This window comes from Rhagoletis zephyria, unplaced genomic scaffold, assembly GCF_001687245.7.
Source record: "Rhagoletis zephyria isolate East Lansing unplaced genomic scaffold, Rhagoletis_zephyria_1.1 Rzeph_scaffold_00064, whole genome shotgun sequence".
In the NCBI taxonomy this organism is placed as follows: domain Eukaryota; kingdom Metazoa; phylum Arthropoda; class Insecta; order Diptera; family Tephritidae; genus Rhagoletis; species Rhagoletis zephyria.
Window position 1 is genome coordinate 403,017 of NW_016157148.1, and position 13,691 is coordinate 416,707.

At 36.3% G+C, this 13,691-nt stretch overlaps 1 protein-coding gene across 13 annotated transcripts in view; it reads right to left on the reverse strand.

Annotated features, from left to right (window-relative positions):
- LOC108370922 (uncharacterized) overlaps positions 1-13,691 on the reverse strand; it is a 63,100-nt gene that overhangs the window by 2,948 nt on the left and 46,461 nt on the right. For all 13 annotated transcript variants that reach the window (XM_017626405.1, XM_017626455.1, XM_017626434.1 and 10 more), the window contains 4 exons: positions 7,031-7,187; positions 1,978-2,120; positions 1,755-1,911; positions 1,527-1,641 (listed from right to left, as the gene is read on the reverse strand). In XM_017626405.1, coding sequence (XP_017481894.1) covers positions 1,527-1,641; positions 1,755-1,911; positions 1,978-2,120; positions 7,031-7,187 — 572 coding nt within the window. The remainder of the gene's footprint in view (positions 1-1,526; positions 1,642-1,754; positions 1,912-1,977; positions 2,121-7,030; positions 7,188-13,691) is intronic.

The window sequence follows — 13,691 nt, forward strand, 5'->3', positions numbered from 1 at the left end:
TCCCAAAGACCGAAATACTCCCGAAACCCCCTTAAGTGTTCCAAAGGCCCGAAATAGTCCCGAAAATCTCCAGGTGTACATAGTCCAGATAATCCCAGATAAACTCCCGAAATAGTCCAGAGAATCGTGAAATGCTGAAATGCCTGATATACATAGCTCCGGGTATATCGGAAATCCTCAAAATGCCGAAATAGCCCCAAAAATACCGAAATAGCTCCATGAATGCCAAAAATCCTAAAAATTTCGAAGTAGTCTCCAAAAACCCGCAGTAGACGCAAACATCTCAAATACTAGTTCCGAAAATCGCTACATTCTTTATTTTTATACTAACTAAATAGTAAGTATTTAGTATCAAGTTTTATGTGAAGCCAACATGTCTGAGTATGTTTTAATGCGTTATTTCGTTAGATTAAAATAACCAAATACTTTTATACTTAGTGCTGTCAAAATAATTCAATAAATAAACCTAAAGCACAATTAAAGTATGAACGTCCTATCAAAGACGGTATTAAGTAACATCCAAAAAACTATTTTGGTATTTACTGCAACAAAAATACTTAAAAACTTTTGTACTTAGTATTTAGTAAATAAAATTTTGGCCGGAAGCGTCATCGCCTGAAAAGCTTGGAGTGAAGTTCTAACTGAAGAATTATATACAGTGACTGAAGCAAGTGACCACGACTTGATTTTTTTTTAAATATTCGTAATGTTTTTTTAGCTAAATATTTTGTTATTTTTCTATCAAAATACCGTCCAAGCTTTAACCAAAACTATAAAAATCACAATTTCAAACTTTACTCAAAATATCAACTTTTTAATATGAAACTTTAGAACATTTTTGGGTATGCAGTTTTATAGCCCATGCAGTTTTAGTCTAATGATTTCTCTTTAGTTTGGTTTTGCTTTTTTTTATATATAACAAGTGCAATTTACAAAAACTGGCGTCGATTTTTTGAAATTTGGTTGCGAACGGTCTCCCGCATTTCATTTCATAAGAAATTCACCGTCACCAAAAAAAAAATCTCAAAAATCAACAGGATTTTTAGCCGTTTGCACTTTATTATTAAGATTTAAAAATGTAAAATTTGTTAAATTTTCTTAAAATGTTTATAAAGTGGGAAACTGTGATTTATATGGTTTTGGTTAAAGCTGGGACAATATCTTTATAGGAGAATAACAAAAAAAAAAAATTTACTCGAAAAACAATATGGGTATTTAAAATAATCAAATATGTGTACGTAATTTTTGTATTTTGACTGCTGAGTGGAAGATCGACCTATTCCGGCAGCCAGTTCGAAGACGGCCTATCTCAAAAAACTTTTCAAGAACGCCCTATCACAGAATTTGTTTGAAGAACGCCCTATTTCAGAATTCGTAGGGCGTTTTCGAACTGGCGGCCGAGATAGGTCGGTCTTCCACTCAGCAGTCGATTTGTAGAATCGATGCCAGCTTATGTGCCTTGACTTTCAGAAATATACAAATTTTTCATGGACACTTTGCAAGCAATACTTTTAAAACTAACTCACCTTAGTTAAGCTATTCGCATATTTATCAACCAGTTCGCGTGTGAATTTCGCTGCATCGGGACCACATATTTTACGCGCTGCATCCTCTGAACAATCAACTAACTCATTAATTGAACTGTAAATAAAACCGAAAAAAGAAGTTTTACATTTTTTTTTAGCAACTTAAATATGTACAACATATGAATGTATGTATACGACTATTTATAACTGTCCCCAACTCTTACGCACCAGCAGATTGTTTTTATATTTTCATTTAAAGTAATATTCTCGTGACTTTCTTGATTCTTATTCGGCTTCAGGAAAACCATTGTCTCCTTATAACGATTGGCGCACACCTCAAATTCTTTCTTGGCCATTTCCGAGCAGGGCGCATGTTTCAAATACTCTAAAAAATAGAAATTATAAAAAGAATTACTTTATATTTATGTATATGGGCATATTTTTAACTCACCATCCTGGAATTCCCCTTTAATACACAAGTCACGAATGAATTGATTTGTGCCATGGTATAACTTATTGAACTGGTTTCTTTGCTGTAGCGGCATACAGCGCCGCGTATAACTTTGGATGCAACGGACGCCTTTTTTTAGTTCACTAAAAAAATATATCAATAAACTTTAATTGTCTATAAATATAGTAAAAAAAAATATAAATGAATGTATGTAATTAATAAAAATAAATTAAAAATCTCATTTGGACAATGATTCAAGGCAGCGATATGGCCGAGGACCTAGCAAGAAAAGGGGCTGCTCTGGATATTTTTGTGGCAGAAAATGTTATGTTACCTCTGAGTTATGTATATCAAGAGGAGGCAACTCTAAGTACTGAAAAAATATGGCGTGCCGCAGGTGGTAAAACCAATAATCCTGCAAGGTTTGTAGGAGTTTGTTGTCCACCTACTTAGCAAACCAGCACTTCAGTTAACATCAAACTGGACAGTGTTCTAGAAAACAACACTTATTTTGCGGGTTAACAGAAGAAATTGATGTTAAGACACTGAAGCTTCCTAGGTTCCTAAATTTTTTCGGCTGGGTCTAAGTGAAATCATTTGCTGCTGTTCTTATTTTTGTCTCTTTTTCAAGTCATTGTTTCAATGCATATACTTACATACAATGTTGGCTCAAAAACATATGACTAGAAATGATTCCTAACTAAATTCAAGTATGTACATTAGGGCGGAATAATTTTATTTCGAAAAAAGTGTATGTAATACTCGAATTCTACGTTCGATTCTAAACAAAAATGCGAAAAATGACGTTTGATCCTCACAATTTTGTAAAGAAAAATCAGTGTATTATAATTGTTGTTTTTTAGAACGAAATTAATTTTTCATTTATGAAATTTTGTGTTTTCTTCATACATTATAATGCTTTTTCTTTTGATAATTGGGAGGGTCAAACGTCATTTTTGGTATATATAGTTTGGTCACCATTTTTGCTTAGAATTAATCGTAGAATTTTAATTAGCTATACATATTCTTCGAAAATTTTGCTCCGGACAAATTACTGCGCCCTAATGTGCATACATATAAACATGAAAGTACGAACTTTTGAGAATGTTAACGGCAAAGGAACACAAAAGCGTGGGAATACATACACACATTCACCTAGGCGTTCGACACCGCTCGAAATTACATTTGTTCACATATTTAACAAACACATAAAACTTTTATGATTTCTTGATTTTTCCATATCAATACTAATCCACCTTCCTGCCTATTGTAATGTTAAAAAAATGTTACTTGGAAAATTCAATATGCTGCATGCTTCTACTTTACTTTACTTATGTAACGAACCGAAGGTTTTTTTTTCAAACTCATTTCGTAAAACAGATGATCCGCTTAGAATTTTAAATGAACTCGATTTTTATGCGCACAATATGAATGCATGTGTGTGTGTGTGTGCATAACTGTGTCCTTTTTGTTTTACACGAAAGAGACTAACTAGCACAGTCTTAGTTGGTAATGGACAAACTCATCATCGAATGCTGAATACCAAGTGCTTAACGTCGACCAATGAATGATAAGGTCACTTAAAATGAAAAACGAACTGCTCCTGGCAATGGAGTGCTAGCGTGCAATCAACACTCATTTTTGAGTAACTAAATAGGCATACAAAAGCTAAGGTTGTCCGGTATAAACGAGAAAAAATGCCGTGAGGAATGCTGTACGACAATACCACAATAAGTAATTGTTGAGCGAGCACTGTCCTGGTCCTGAGAGCACGTAAGCAAACGCACGGATGAATTGACAAGTGGACGGATGGATATCGAAACGAAAACAAAAACACGACGTTTCAAATCAAAATTTAAAGTTAACTTTTTTCGCGCATGGTTTTGCAGCAGCGTATGTGTATCTATATGTTAGTATTAAGGAAAACCTGTTGTTTTAAATTTTCGAAAAAAAAGTGTAGTTACGTGCGTTCATTGTGGTGCTCCATGATGTGGATTGTAGAAGCAAAAGACTTTTAAGTCATTAGCTTCTTCAAGTCTACACAATAAAAATTTTAAATTTATCAACTTAGAACTGCGTGGTAGAGATAATAAGTGAAGTGGATTCGATATTCGCCCAAAAGCTAAATTTATATAAGCGCATGCCTCAATATTGTGGGCACATTTTGTATCTTTTGAAATCAAGCCTTTTAATCACTAAGATTATAACCAAAATGAGCCATTAATTTTAATACAAGTCCTTTTGAAAGAATTTTCATCATTTCGCTCCTGCAACAGCGTGTAGACCAGTGATGGAAAAGTAGGTACAATTGTACCTTTTTCAGCCTAAGCCTAAATAAGCACAAGCGGGCAAGAGTTAAGCTTCATTCGAGCCCTGACTGACAGTAGGCTGGCTCCTAAGTAAACAAAGTTATTTATGGTTTCGAAATAATGGATGTCTACAGTGCCATACCCTTGAAAAGTTCAAATGTAATAGTATTTAATGTAAAATAGATCAAACACACATTTTTAAATATCCATTGAATTACATAAATTATATAGTAGACCTCTCCGAAGCCAAACAACATTTTGGCGACATACGAAGACACCAAGCGAATGCGAGAACCTGGCCTGTATATAAAGGTTTTGGCGAAGAAATTTTTCAGAAGCATTGTCAAAAGCATGGGGTCAGGGGTTGATGAAAGAAAATTATTCTAAAACTTTGTTTGGCCTCGAAAAGTTCTTCCAGCAGTGGGGTCCTGACAATCGCTAAGCTAAATTTTCGTCGCCAAAATTCTCTAAATGAAAAGCAGTGGGGCCTAAAAGTACGCAACATGGAAAAGTAACAAATGCAATGTGTTAATCAGCCAAATCTGGTAAAGGTTTTTTTTTTGTTGGACCGGCTATTCTTTTGGAAAAAATTAACGGTAGTGAATTCCGGGATCCGGCTGCAGTTTACACAGATCTTGACATATTAGAGAACGTTATCCAAAAATCAGGCATGGCAGATTTTCACCATAATTTCGTACTGTTGGACAGATTTGACGTAATGTGAAAATGTACATACACATTTTTTAGGTACATTCGTCTGCTGTTAGGTACAATTTCTTCCTTCCTTTTTCCATCCCTGGTGTAGACCCTGCATAAGAATAGTCAGAGTTACTAGATATTTCTCCGTAGCCAAAACGACAATTTCGTTGACGTAGACTACCATGGCGCCGCTTCTTCTATTTCCTTCAAGAAGCTGAGAACAGCGATGTTCCATAGTAGAGGTGATGGCACGCTCTTCGTGTATGCATTAACTTCAATTCTTTTTTTGTAGAGGAGGTTACTATATGAATCGGTTAATTACCAACGGGAATAAGTCAAAATTGTTTTCTATATGACAATTTTGATGCAGTTCCATTCGTTTAAATGAGCTCTGCTGAACTGCGTCAAATTTGCCATATTGGAAAAATTCTGACTTGATGCATTTGGTAGTTAACCGATTCATATGCTGTTTAAATTCTTTTAATCTTAGAATATGAGACCCAATGTTTTCTTAAGGTCGACAGGTGATTTGTAGGGTAAGAGGCTGCAAATATCCGCTTTAATGCTGCCATCAGAAATAGTGCTGATGAGGCATTACCCGTCTGTGGCGATAATTTGGAAGTTATTCAATGCTCTGACGTTGGATTTTGCGGCGGAAGGTAAAGCTTCTCGGCGCTGCGGCTTGATGTTTTAGGAAGTTAACTAGACAGGATAAGAGTAGGGATAAAGAATACTCGGCAGCCTTATACATTTTTTGGAGGAACAATTGGAAAACTCTGGAACCCCCGGCCAAGGGCTGTTTGTTACGCAGACAGTTATACATACATATGTACGTATTAAGCGCCAGTTTTGCCGGCAGCGCTAGATCACTGCTTCAACTTTCCGCAACAAGTATTGTCATAAGAATTAAAGGTGTGTACCAAATTTGAGATAAATAAATCCGGACGGGACGGCAAATTACTAAATTTTACCCAAACAAGGGTTAAAACTGCGAACACGGTTCAGAAATTGTGGTTAAAAATGTCCAACAAAAATATGTGCCATTAAATTTTACGGAATTTTCAAATAATTTAAGTCGTCTTATGACCAAATTAAGCTGCCTTTACACGAGGCGATTTTTTTACAGGCGATAATCGCATGCAAAAGTTGAATTGCTGTCTACTTTGAGGCAAACGATTTTTGAATTACCATTTACACGAGCGATTTTCCTTGAGTAATGTGGAATCGCCGAAAAAAATCGCCTCATGTAAATCCAGCATTAGGGAAACCACATTCGCCATACCGCATTTGCGTCTTTTTTTTTGGCTGTCGCACAATGTTATCTTTAATTATTTAAGTTCTAAAAATAGCAACAACTTCCGAATTTATTGACCGTAATGCATATTGAAACATAATCTATTTCTTCCTAGTCACCGGATACATGCATACATATATATACACACATACATAAGTACATCGGTTATGCATGCACACATTTTACGCTTATGTATTACTCTCCTTGATAATGACTTCAATTAATTAAGATTTTATACCAAGTCGATTTTCGTACCGCCAACATTTTCTACTTATGGCAACTGATTGCACTAACTATAATTGACGATGGTTTGTAGCTGATAGTTGCAGGCAGTCTGTTACCAAAAACAAAAAACAAAAAAAAACACAAGTTTCTTTTACATTTGGTGGAAATTAGAAGATAATATTAATTTTGCTAGTAAAAACCGCAAATTGTGCAGCGCAATTAATTTTTGCACCAAATCAAGAAAACAGAAAAGAAACAAGAAGCTACGAAATTCGGCTGCGCTCAGTAATTACTTGCACCCTGCCATTAGTGCTTTGTACTGATGAGCCGCGCAACTAACTGCGAGAGTAGTCAGTAGTCTCCGACCGACCGACCGACCGGCCGACCGCCGCCACCAGGTGAGGTATTCAGCAAGCAGCTTTTTCATCACGAAATTCGAAAAGAAATCGGGGCAAACGGAAAGTGTGGAATTAAATAATTGAAAAAAAAGAAACTTTTTCTTCTATCGTTGATAGCGTTGACTTACTTGCAAAGTTTATCCAGTTCGTCCTTCTTGGCAGGGCCGATGGAAAACTCGGAGGTTAAATGTAGCATTTCCAGAGGCTCAGCACATTTTGTGAACTCCTCCTGGCCACACTCCTCACCACGAACGCTCGTCACCAGCTCGTTGCCGACGAATGCCACTGAAAAGATACCAAAAAAAAACGAAACAGAATGAACGAGAGTTACAGAAAATGTCGTCACATTAGAGATGACAATAATTGTGACCAGAAGTGGGGTGCGACGGAGTGCGAGACGGGGTTTACGGAGGGAAGGCGCACACGGAGCGTAGCATGTGGAAAATAGCATGAAACTTTGATACCAATTGGAAAACTTCAAGTTGCGACACACAACTTGCAGTTGCAATCAGTAGCAACATCGGCGCAGCACAGCGCACTCACCCCCGCCACCTTTTACGCCAGTTACTCGTAAGCTGCTAGCAATGCAACTTGCGTCTTACACAGAACAAACTCATCACACAACACACCGGGCGACAACGACATTCAATGTGGCTCAACAACAAAGTTGAGAATGTGCACCGAGAGTAATAAAATCCTCTGTACGTTAAATTGCTACCAAGCGCAGTAAACGACAATAACACTAACAACAAAGTGGCATAGATTCAGAGCAGCAGCAGGAGCGTATGTAGCTGTGGCGGTGACCACAACGTTTGGTGGTAGCGTTGGATTGCGTTTAGTAGGGTTAAGGGACAGTCGTTGGTGTTTGTGATATGCGTTGTTTCGGGGTAAAAGGCCACCAAGCGGTTAAATTGAAATATTGCACTTTTTATTGCAGTTCCTTTGGTCAATAACGCTGATAAATGGAGCTTGGGTAGATTCCAAATCGTATTTAGCGCATATGTTTGTTTGTGCTAGTGCGAGTATAAGGATGAATGAAAACTCCTCCTAAATGCATACATACATATGTATGTATGTACACACATATTTATTTGTGTAGGTATGTACGTATACAAACTTGAGCTATTAAGTATGCCTTAAATCCCATTCACATTGCTGCGTACATATTTTGTTTTGATCAGTTTGGACAAATGAGAGTTGTCCAAGACGTGCCGAATTTTGAGAATGCAAGTGACGTACTGTCTCCAAAGATACATGTGTGGATTACGCAGTGCGTGTGCATGCATATGTAGGGTATCCGCTGTTGTAATACAACAAACATACATAATTATGTATGTATATGAGTAAATGTCATTAGTTACATTTTTCGAAAAAAATACATGTTTTTGATCCAAAATGTTGGCATACTTATCCTACTCCATGCATTATCTTTTGTTTTGCATTAAGAACAAGATTGCATCGCGAAATTGTATTTAAATAAAATCTTTAAAAAGATATACTAAAAAAAATAAAAACATCTAAGTACTCATGCACATATACCCGCAGTCATCTAACACGTTTAGGGCGAGTAAACTTAACCCTCATCGGTCTCCTTAAAAATTTGTCGAATTTATTCTAATCAGATTTTTAAGAAAATTCTAAGTATGCCGTTATATTGCCTATTAAATTTTAGTATAACAAAGTGCAAGTTTCAAGTTGCTAGAAAATCGCTTTGAGTTTTAGCAATTTTTTTAAGTGGAAGGTGTTGCCAAAAATCAATGCGATTTACTAGCAAATTAAGGCTAGCCGAATTCTCCATAAGCCGTACATAAATCACTTTTCGATAGATCTGGTACTTTCTGAGAAATTAATTAATAATATAGATTTTTTTTTTTTTTTTGATAAAAAATTAAATATAGTCAAACTTCAACTGGAGAAAAATTTTAAAATAACAGATTCTGTGTACATTTTTTGCGTTTGTGTTAAAGCCTGTTCTGTTAAAAAAAATCAAATTGCTAATGAAGAAAATCGATGGTTAAATAAAGAAGTAATGGGTGGTCAAATGAAAATGCGCAAATTTTTTTTTTGTATGAAATATGTGCAGAAAAGAGTGTTACTCAGGTGTACATGGCGTATGAGTGACATTCTTTCCTGCTAATTTTTCATACAAAAACTCTTTGGGTATTTCTTCTTTCTTCTTCTACTTTCTTCGATTTGCTTCATTAGTAACTTGATTTTTTTTTGTATCAGAACAGGCCTTAACACAAATGGAAAAAATTGGCACAGAATCTGTTTTTTTTATTCTTCTGTTCATGTTTGATTTTTTTAATTCTTTTCATAAAAAAATAAAAAAAAAACTAGAATGATTAACTAATTTCTCAAAAACAATCAGTTCGGAAATCGGAAAGCGGTGTATATACGGTATATGGAGAATTTTGTTAGCTTTCATTTGCCATATTTAATATTAAGAGTGTTAAATTGGTTCATATATCTTATACGTGATTAAGTGGAACCAATTTTTGACTTAAACTGAAGAACGGTAAATTGAAAATATCTCGAAAACTTATCCAGAGAATAAAAAATTAACTCGACTTCCAAAATCAGTTGCCGATTCTACATGACAAATGCATAGGGGAACAGAAATAAAACACAAACTTTTGACCCAGTGTAATCAAGTACAATAATGTAAGATTATAAAAGTGAGTAAATTTTCCCTATATAAAAACCACTTTTACATACACTAAACATAAAAACAACAAGACGCGCGGTACAGCCACATTAAGTTAAAGATATTAACTATAGATTCTGTTAAATAGTTTCATGTTTTTATAAAGCAGGCAACATGATCATTTAGTGTGGGCAGCTGCTGCAGCTCGCCAGACATAACAATAGTCGGCGCTGGTCTGATAAACAACGTATCATGGCGACCTATGCTGACTTTGGCATCAGACCATCTACCCATAGTCATCTCGATTGATAAACCAACCGACTTTCCTTCTGCGCAACACCGGAGCTATATCAACTTTTCTAAAGCTGATTGGAAAGGCTTGACGAGACGGAGCTTCATCTGCAGCAGGTTAAACTCATACCTGAGCAGACTAAACGCAGATGTACCTAATGAGTGTCTGGCATGCGGAGAGACACCCCATGACTCGAAACATCTCATCGTATGCCCGGAAAACCCGACAACCGACCCGAACGCCTTTGTCCCTATGGACCGACCCTATTGAGGCTGTACGCTTCTTAGGACTGCCGTTAGTGGAACTTGACGACAACGACTGAGATATCCACCGATCTGAACAAAAAATTACGAAAAGACACGTAATTTTAAGACTCAGAAATTACTCGGAGGTATTCAGTTATAAGATTTTCTTTGCTTACCATAAAACTGTCACCTTTTCCCTTCAAAATGCCGCCTCAAGTAGATATACATATTCTTAAAAAAGAAACATTTTACTGCTAAATTTCTTAAAGCTTAAAAATTGCGATTTTTTTTAGTTTTAATTCGAGCAGGCGGAAACAAGAGTTTGTAAAAATTATATTTTGCATAAATTCTGTTCTTTGGATACTCTAACAGCAGAATCGAAAGTGGGTCGGCTACGATTTTTTTTTCCAGACGATTTCATATGGAATGACTCCTATGTATCAATAACATTTTTAATTAAAATGTTTACATTAGAAATAAAATTTTTTTATTTATGCATAAAAAATGTATTTAAAAATATGTATGTAAGTATGTAGTATCCGAAAATCCCCATTTCGACATGAGCTCAAAGGATCATATAGAACCATTATTAGGAAACATTTTTCCGGGAACATATGTTAACAATGATAACGCCCGAAGATAGGTCCCTTCTAGCATTCGGAGAAGAATTCAGTGATTGAATTAGGAGTGTTAACACTTTGGCAACGGTGAATACCGTAAACGATAAAATGTATGAACTTTATAACGGCATAGACATGGACGCTCCCGTTGGGGATATCACTTAATTGATTGAAGCACTTGATTTTCCTTGACATTAGAGGCAGATAAACCCCAAAAGTGGTTCTGGGGGGGAAAAATTTAACGTAGAAGGCTTTGCGTATTATGCACGGCATGTATGTATATATTAATTAATTAATTAATTAATCTAGCCCTTGCCATGATTTTCTGCTTCTTTAAAAGATTTTGAAAATTTCGCTACCACGCTGCCCTCACTGGCCTTTTGTATTGAATCAAAATAAAGTTATACCGTAGTACTTCTTAAGATAAAAGAAAGCTCACATAAAGTAACGAAAATTTCTTAAGTACAATAGCTTAGTAGCTAAGAAACATAGAGCAAAGAACTCCCAGTCTCTAACTTTGATGCTGGCCCTTCACATATTTACCCAAGCATAGGTATACATACTTATGTGCAGACAAGTTGGCCATTTCGAGCCAATTTGATTTGATATGAACAAATGGACAGACTTTCATGTGTTTCAATATACCCATTCACTTTGTTAGGGTGGGTCAAATTATTTTAAATTTTTCAAGCTCATTCCGCTGACTGAAGATATTGTCGCAGAGAAACGGGATTTCTTTTCTAGAATAAGGGATAGCTTACGTATCACACATTTTGTGTTTTTCGACCCGCCCTAATGTGCATGCATACATATGTATGTGGCAGGCGCATACAAACGACTATGAACCATACAATATTTTATTTGCTTAACATTCGAGCCGCAGCTGCAATTCTTGTCATTGTCTTTCCCATTTAACTTTTACTCTTTTTTTTTAATTCATTTTGGTTGCTTTTCATTTTCTTCATATTCTTCTTTTCTGGTTGCAACTCTCTCTCACTCTCTTTCCCCGTTTGTTGTTACGAGTATATTTTAGTTTTTACTAGTTAAAAAAGTTCACCGCTACTGGAAAAAAGGCTCGCTATAAATCAACAAATGTTGGCATTGCATTTCAAGAAAAAAGTTAAAAATCGAAACAGTGAGCATACAAAAATCGAACAACACAACATCCTTGGCGGCGCTTGCCTTTATATCCTGGCACGCGTACGAGTAACTGTGCGTTGCTGGCGAGTTTAAAGTGTACATATATGGGAAGCTCGATTGCGTCTTTCTGCGTATGGGCATACGGTACGTAAATAAATTTAAAAAAAAACATACATATATATGTACAAATACATAAACTAAAGCATCCGCATTTTTCGGCAATCAGATTTTTCTGAAAAAAGTCGAAAGTCTTTCGATCGTACTTAACGAATTCGTTACCACTCCCCACACCGAAGCATCCGAGTTTTACGACAATCAGATCTTTTGAAAAAGACTCGAAAAACTTTCGCTCTGAAAGTAATAACCCAATTGAAGTAATTTTTGCGGGTAGTAAAGTGAAGTTAAAGTAAAATTAAACAGGTTCAACAAAAAATCCCTTAAAGACAAGGAAGCAAATGTTAAATTCTATTTAAAATACCGAAATTGGAGATCCTACAGAAAACGTGTAAAAATATTAGGAAGTTGAGGGGTTTGCCCTACTCAAAGGAGTGTTTGAACATTTTGCTCCGAATTGCTAAGTCTTGCCTTCAGAGAGGTCAGGGAAGTATTGGACTTTGAAAAGCTTTTAGAAGTCCTTTAATGGGTTGATGTTCGATGGAGGTCATTCAGATGTTGAAAAAGGCGCTTCCGAGAAAAAGTTTCAACCAAAAGTTAGGTATTTTTATCTGCAGAATGCGAGTTTGTAGCGAAATCGTGTACATCCAATTAAAAAAAAATAGACTTGCGGTCAGTTTACCCCATTCCAGTAAAAACGCGAAGTCGGTAATACGACCAAAAGATAAAGTCCCGACTTAGTAGTTTATATTCTTGCGTTTTCCAATAAACAACATTTCCTCCATTTTAAATGGGGTGAACGGGACAGTTTCAAAAAGATTTCACTTCGATAACTTCACTAAACGATTTTGCAAAGATTAAAGCAAAAAGATTACGTGAAGACAAATTCGGTTTGATTTCGTACAGGCACTTCCTTACGATTTAGTTAAGTTACGAAATCATTAAGCTATTTCTCTACGAAATCAGTTCGGATTACTGCAACATCTTTAAACGCGACTAACGATTGCGAAAAAATATCTTAACAAATTGTTTGGTGGGCTACTCTCGCATAGTTCGTATGTTTGTAAAACACAAACACACATTCACAAACGGCTACAAATACGCATACGACTGTAAGTACGTATAAATATGCGAGTATTTGGAGCAGCCAATAGCGGTCAGTTTTTTTTTTTGCCGCCGCGTCTACAATGCATTGCAATGAACCCACAGACCGCTCCTTTGCCTGACTACCACTCTCCCTTACATTTCCGCATTCCCGCATTCACGCAATCACCTGCTGCAGACCAATCCAAATTGTTTTTGCTTGCGCACTGCGGTTACCAGAGTATTTTTTATAGAAATTGGCGCACATATTTGCTCAACTTCCCATTAATTTTTGAAATGCATCGAAAATTTAAAACAGCAGGAAAAGGCTGTAAAGCATCACCGTGCATGCAAACAGTACAAACGCTGCGTCGCAATGCGTAGAGCTTCGTTGCGTTGCGTGGCGTTGTGTTATGTTGCTTTATGCTGCATTGCGCTGCCTTGCAATGAATTGCACGGATACATGCACCGGCGGACAGTACTGAGCATGCTTTCCTTTCTTCATGATTTGTTCGTATACTTTATTGATAATTCATCCAAGCTCTCTGCGTTCTTCTTTTTCATTTGCCTGCATTCTGAATGCATGCGATTACGGCTTGCGAATCGGTATTCGTACATTCACCGGCAGCTTTTTATTAACTCTCTGAA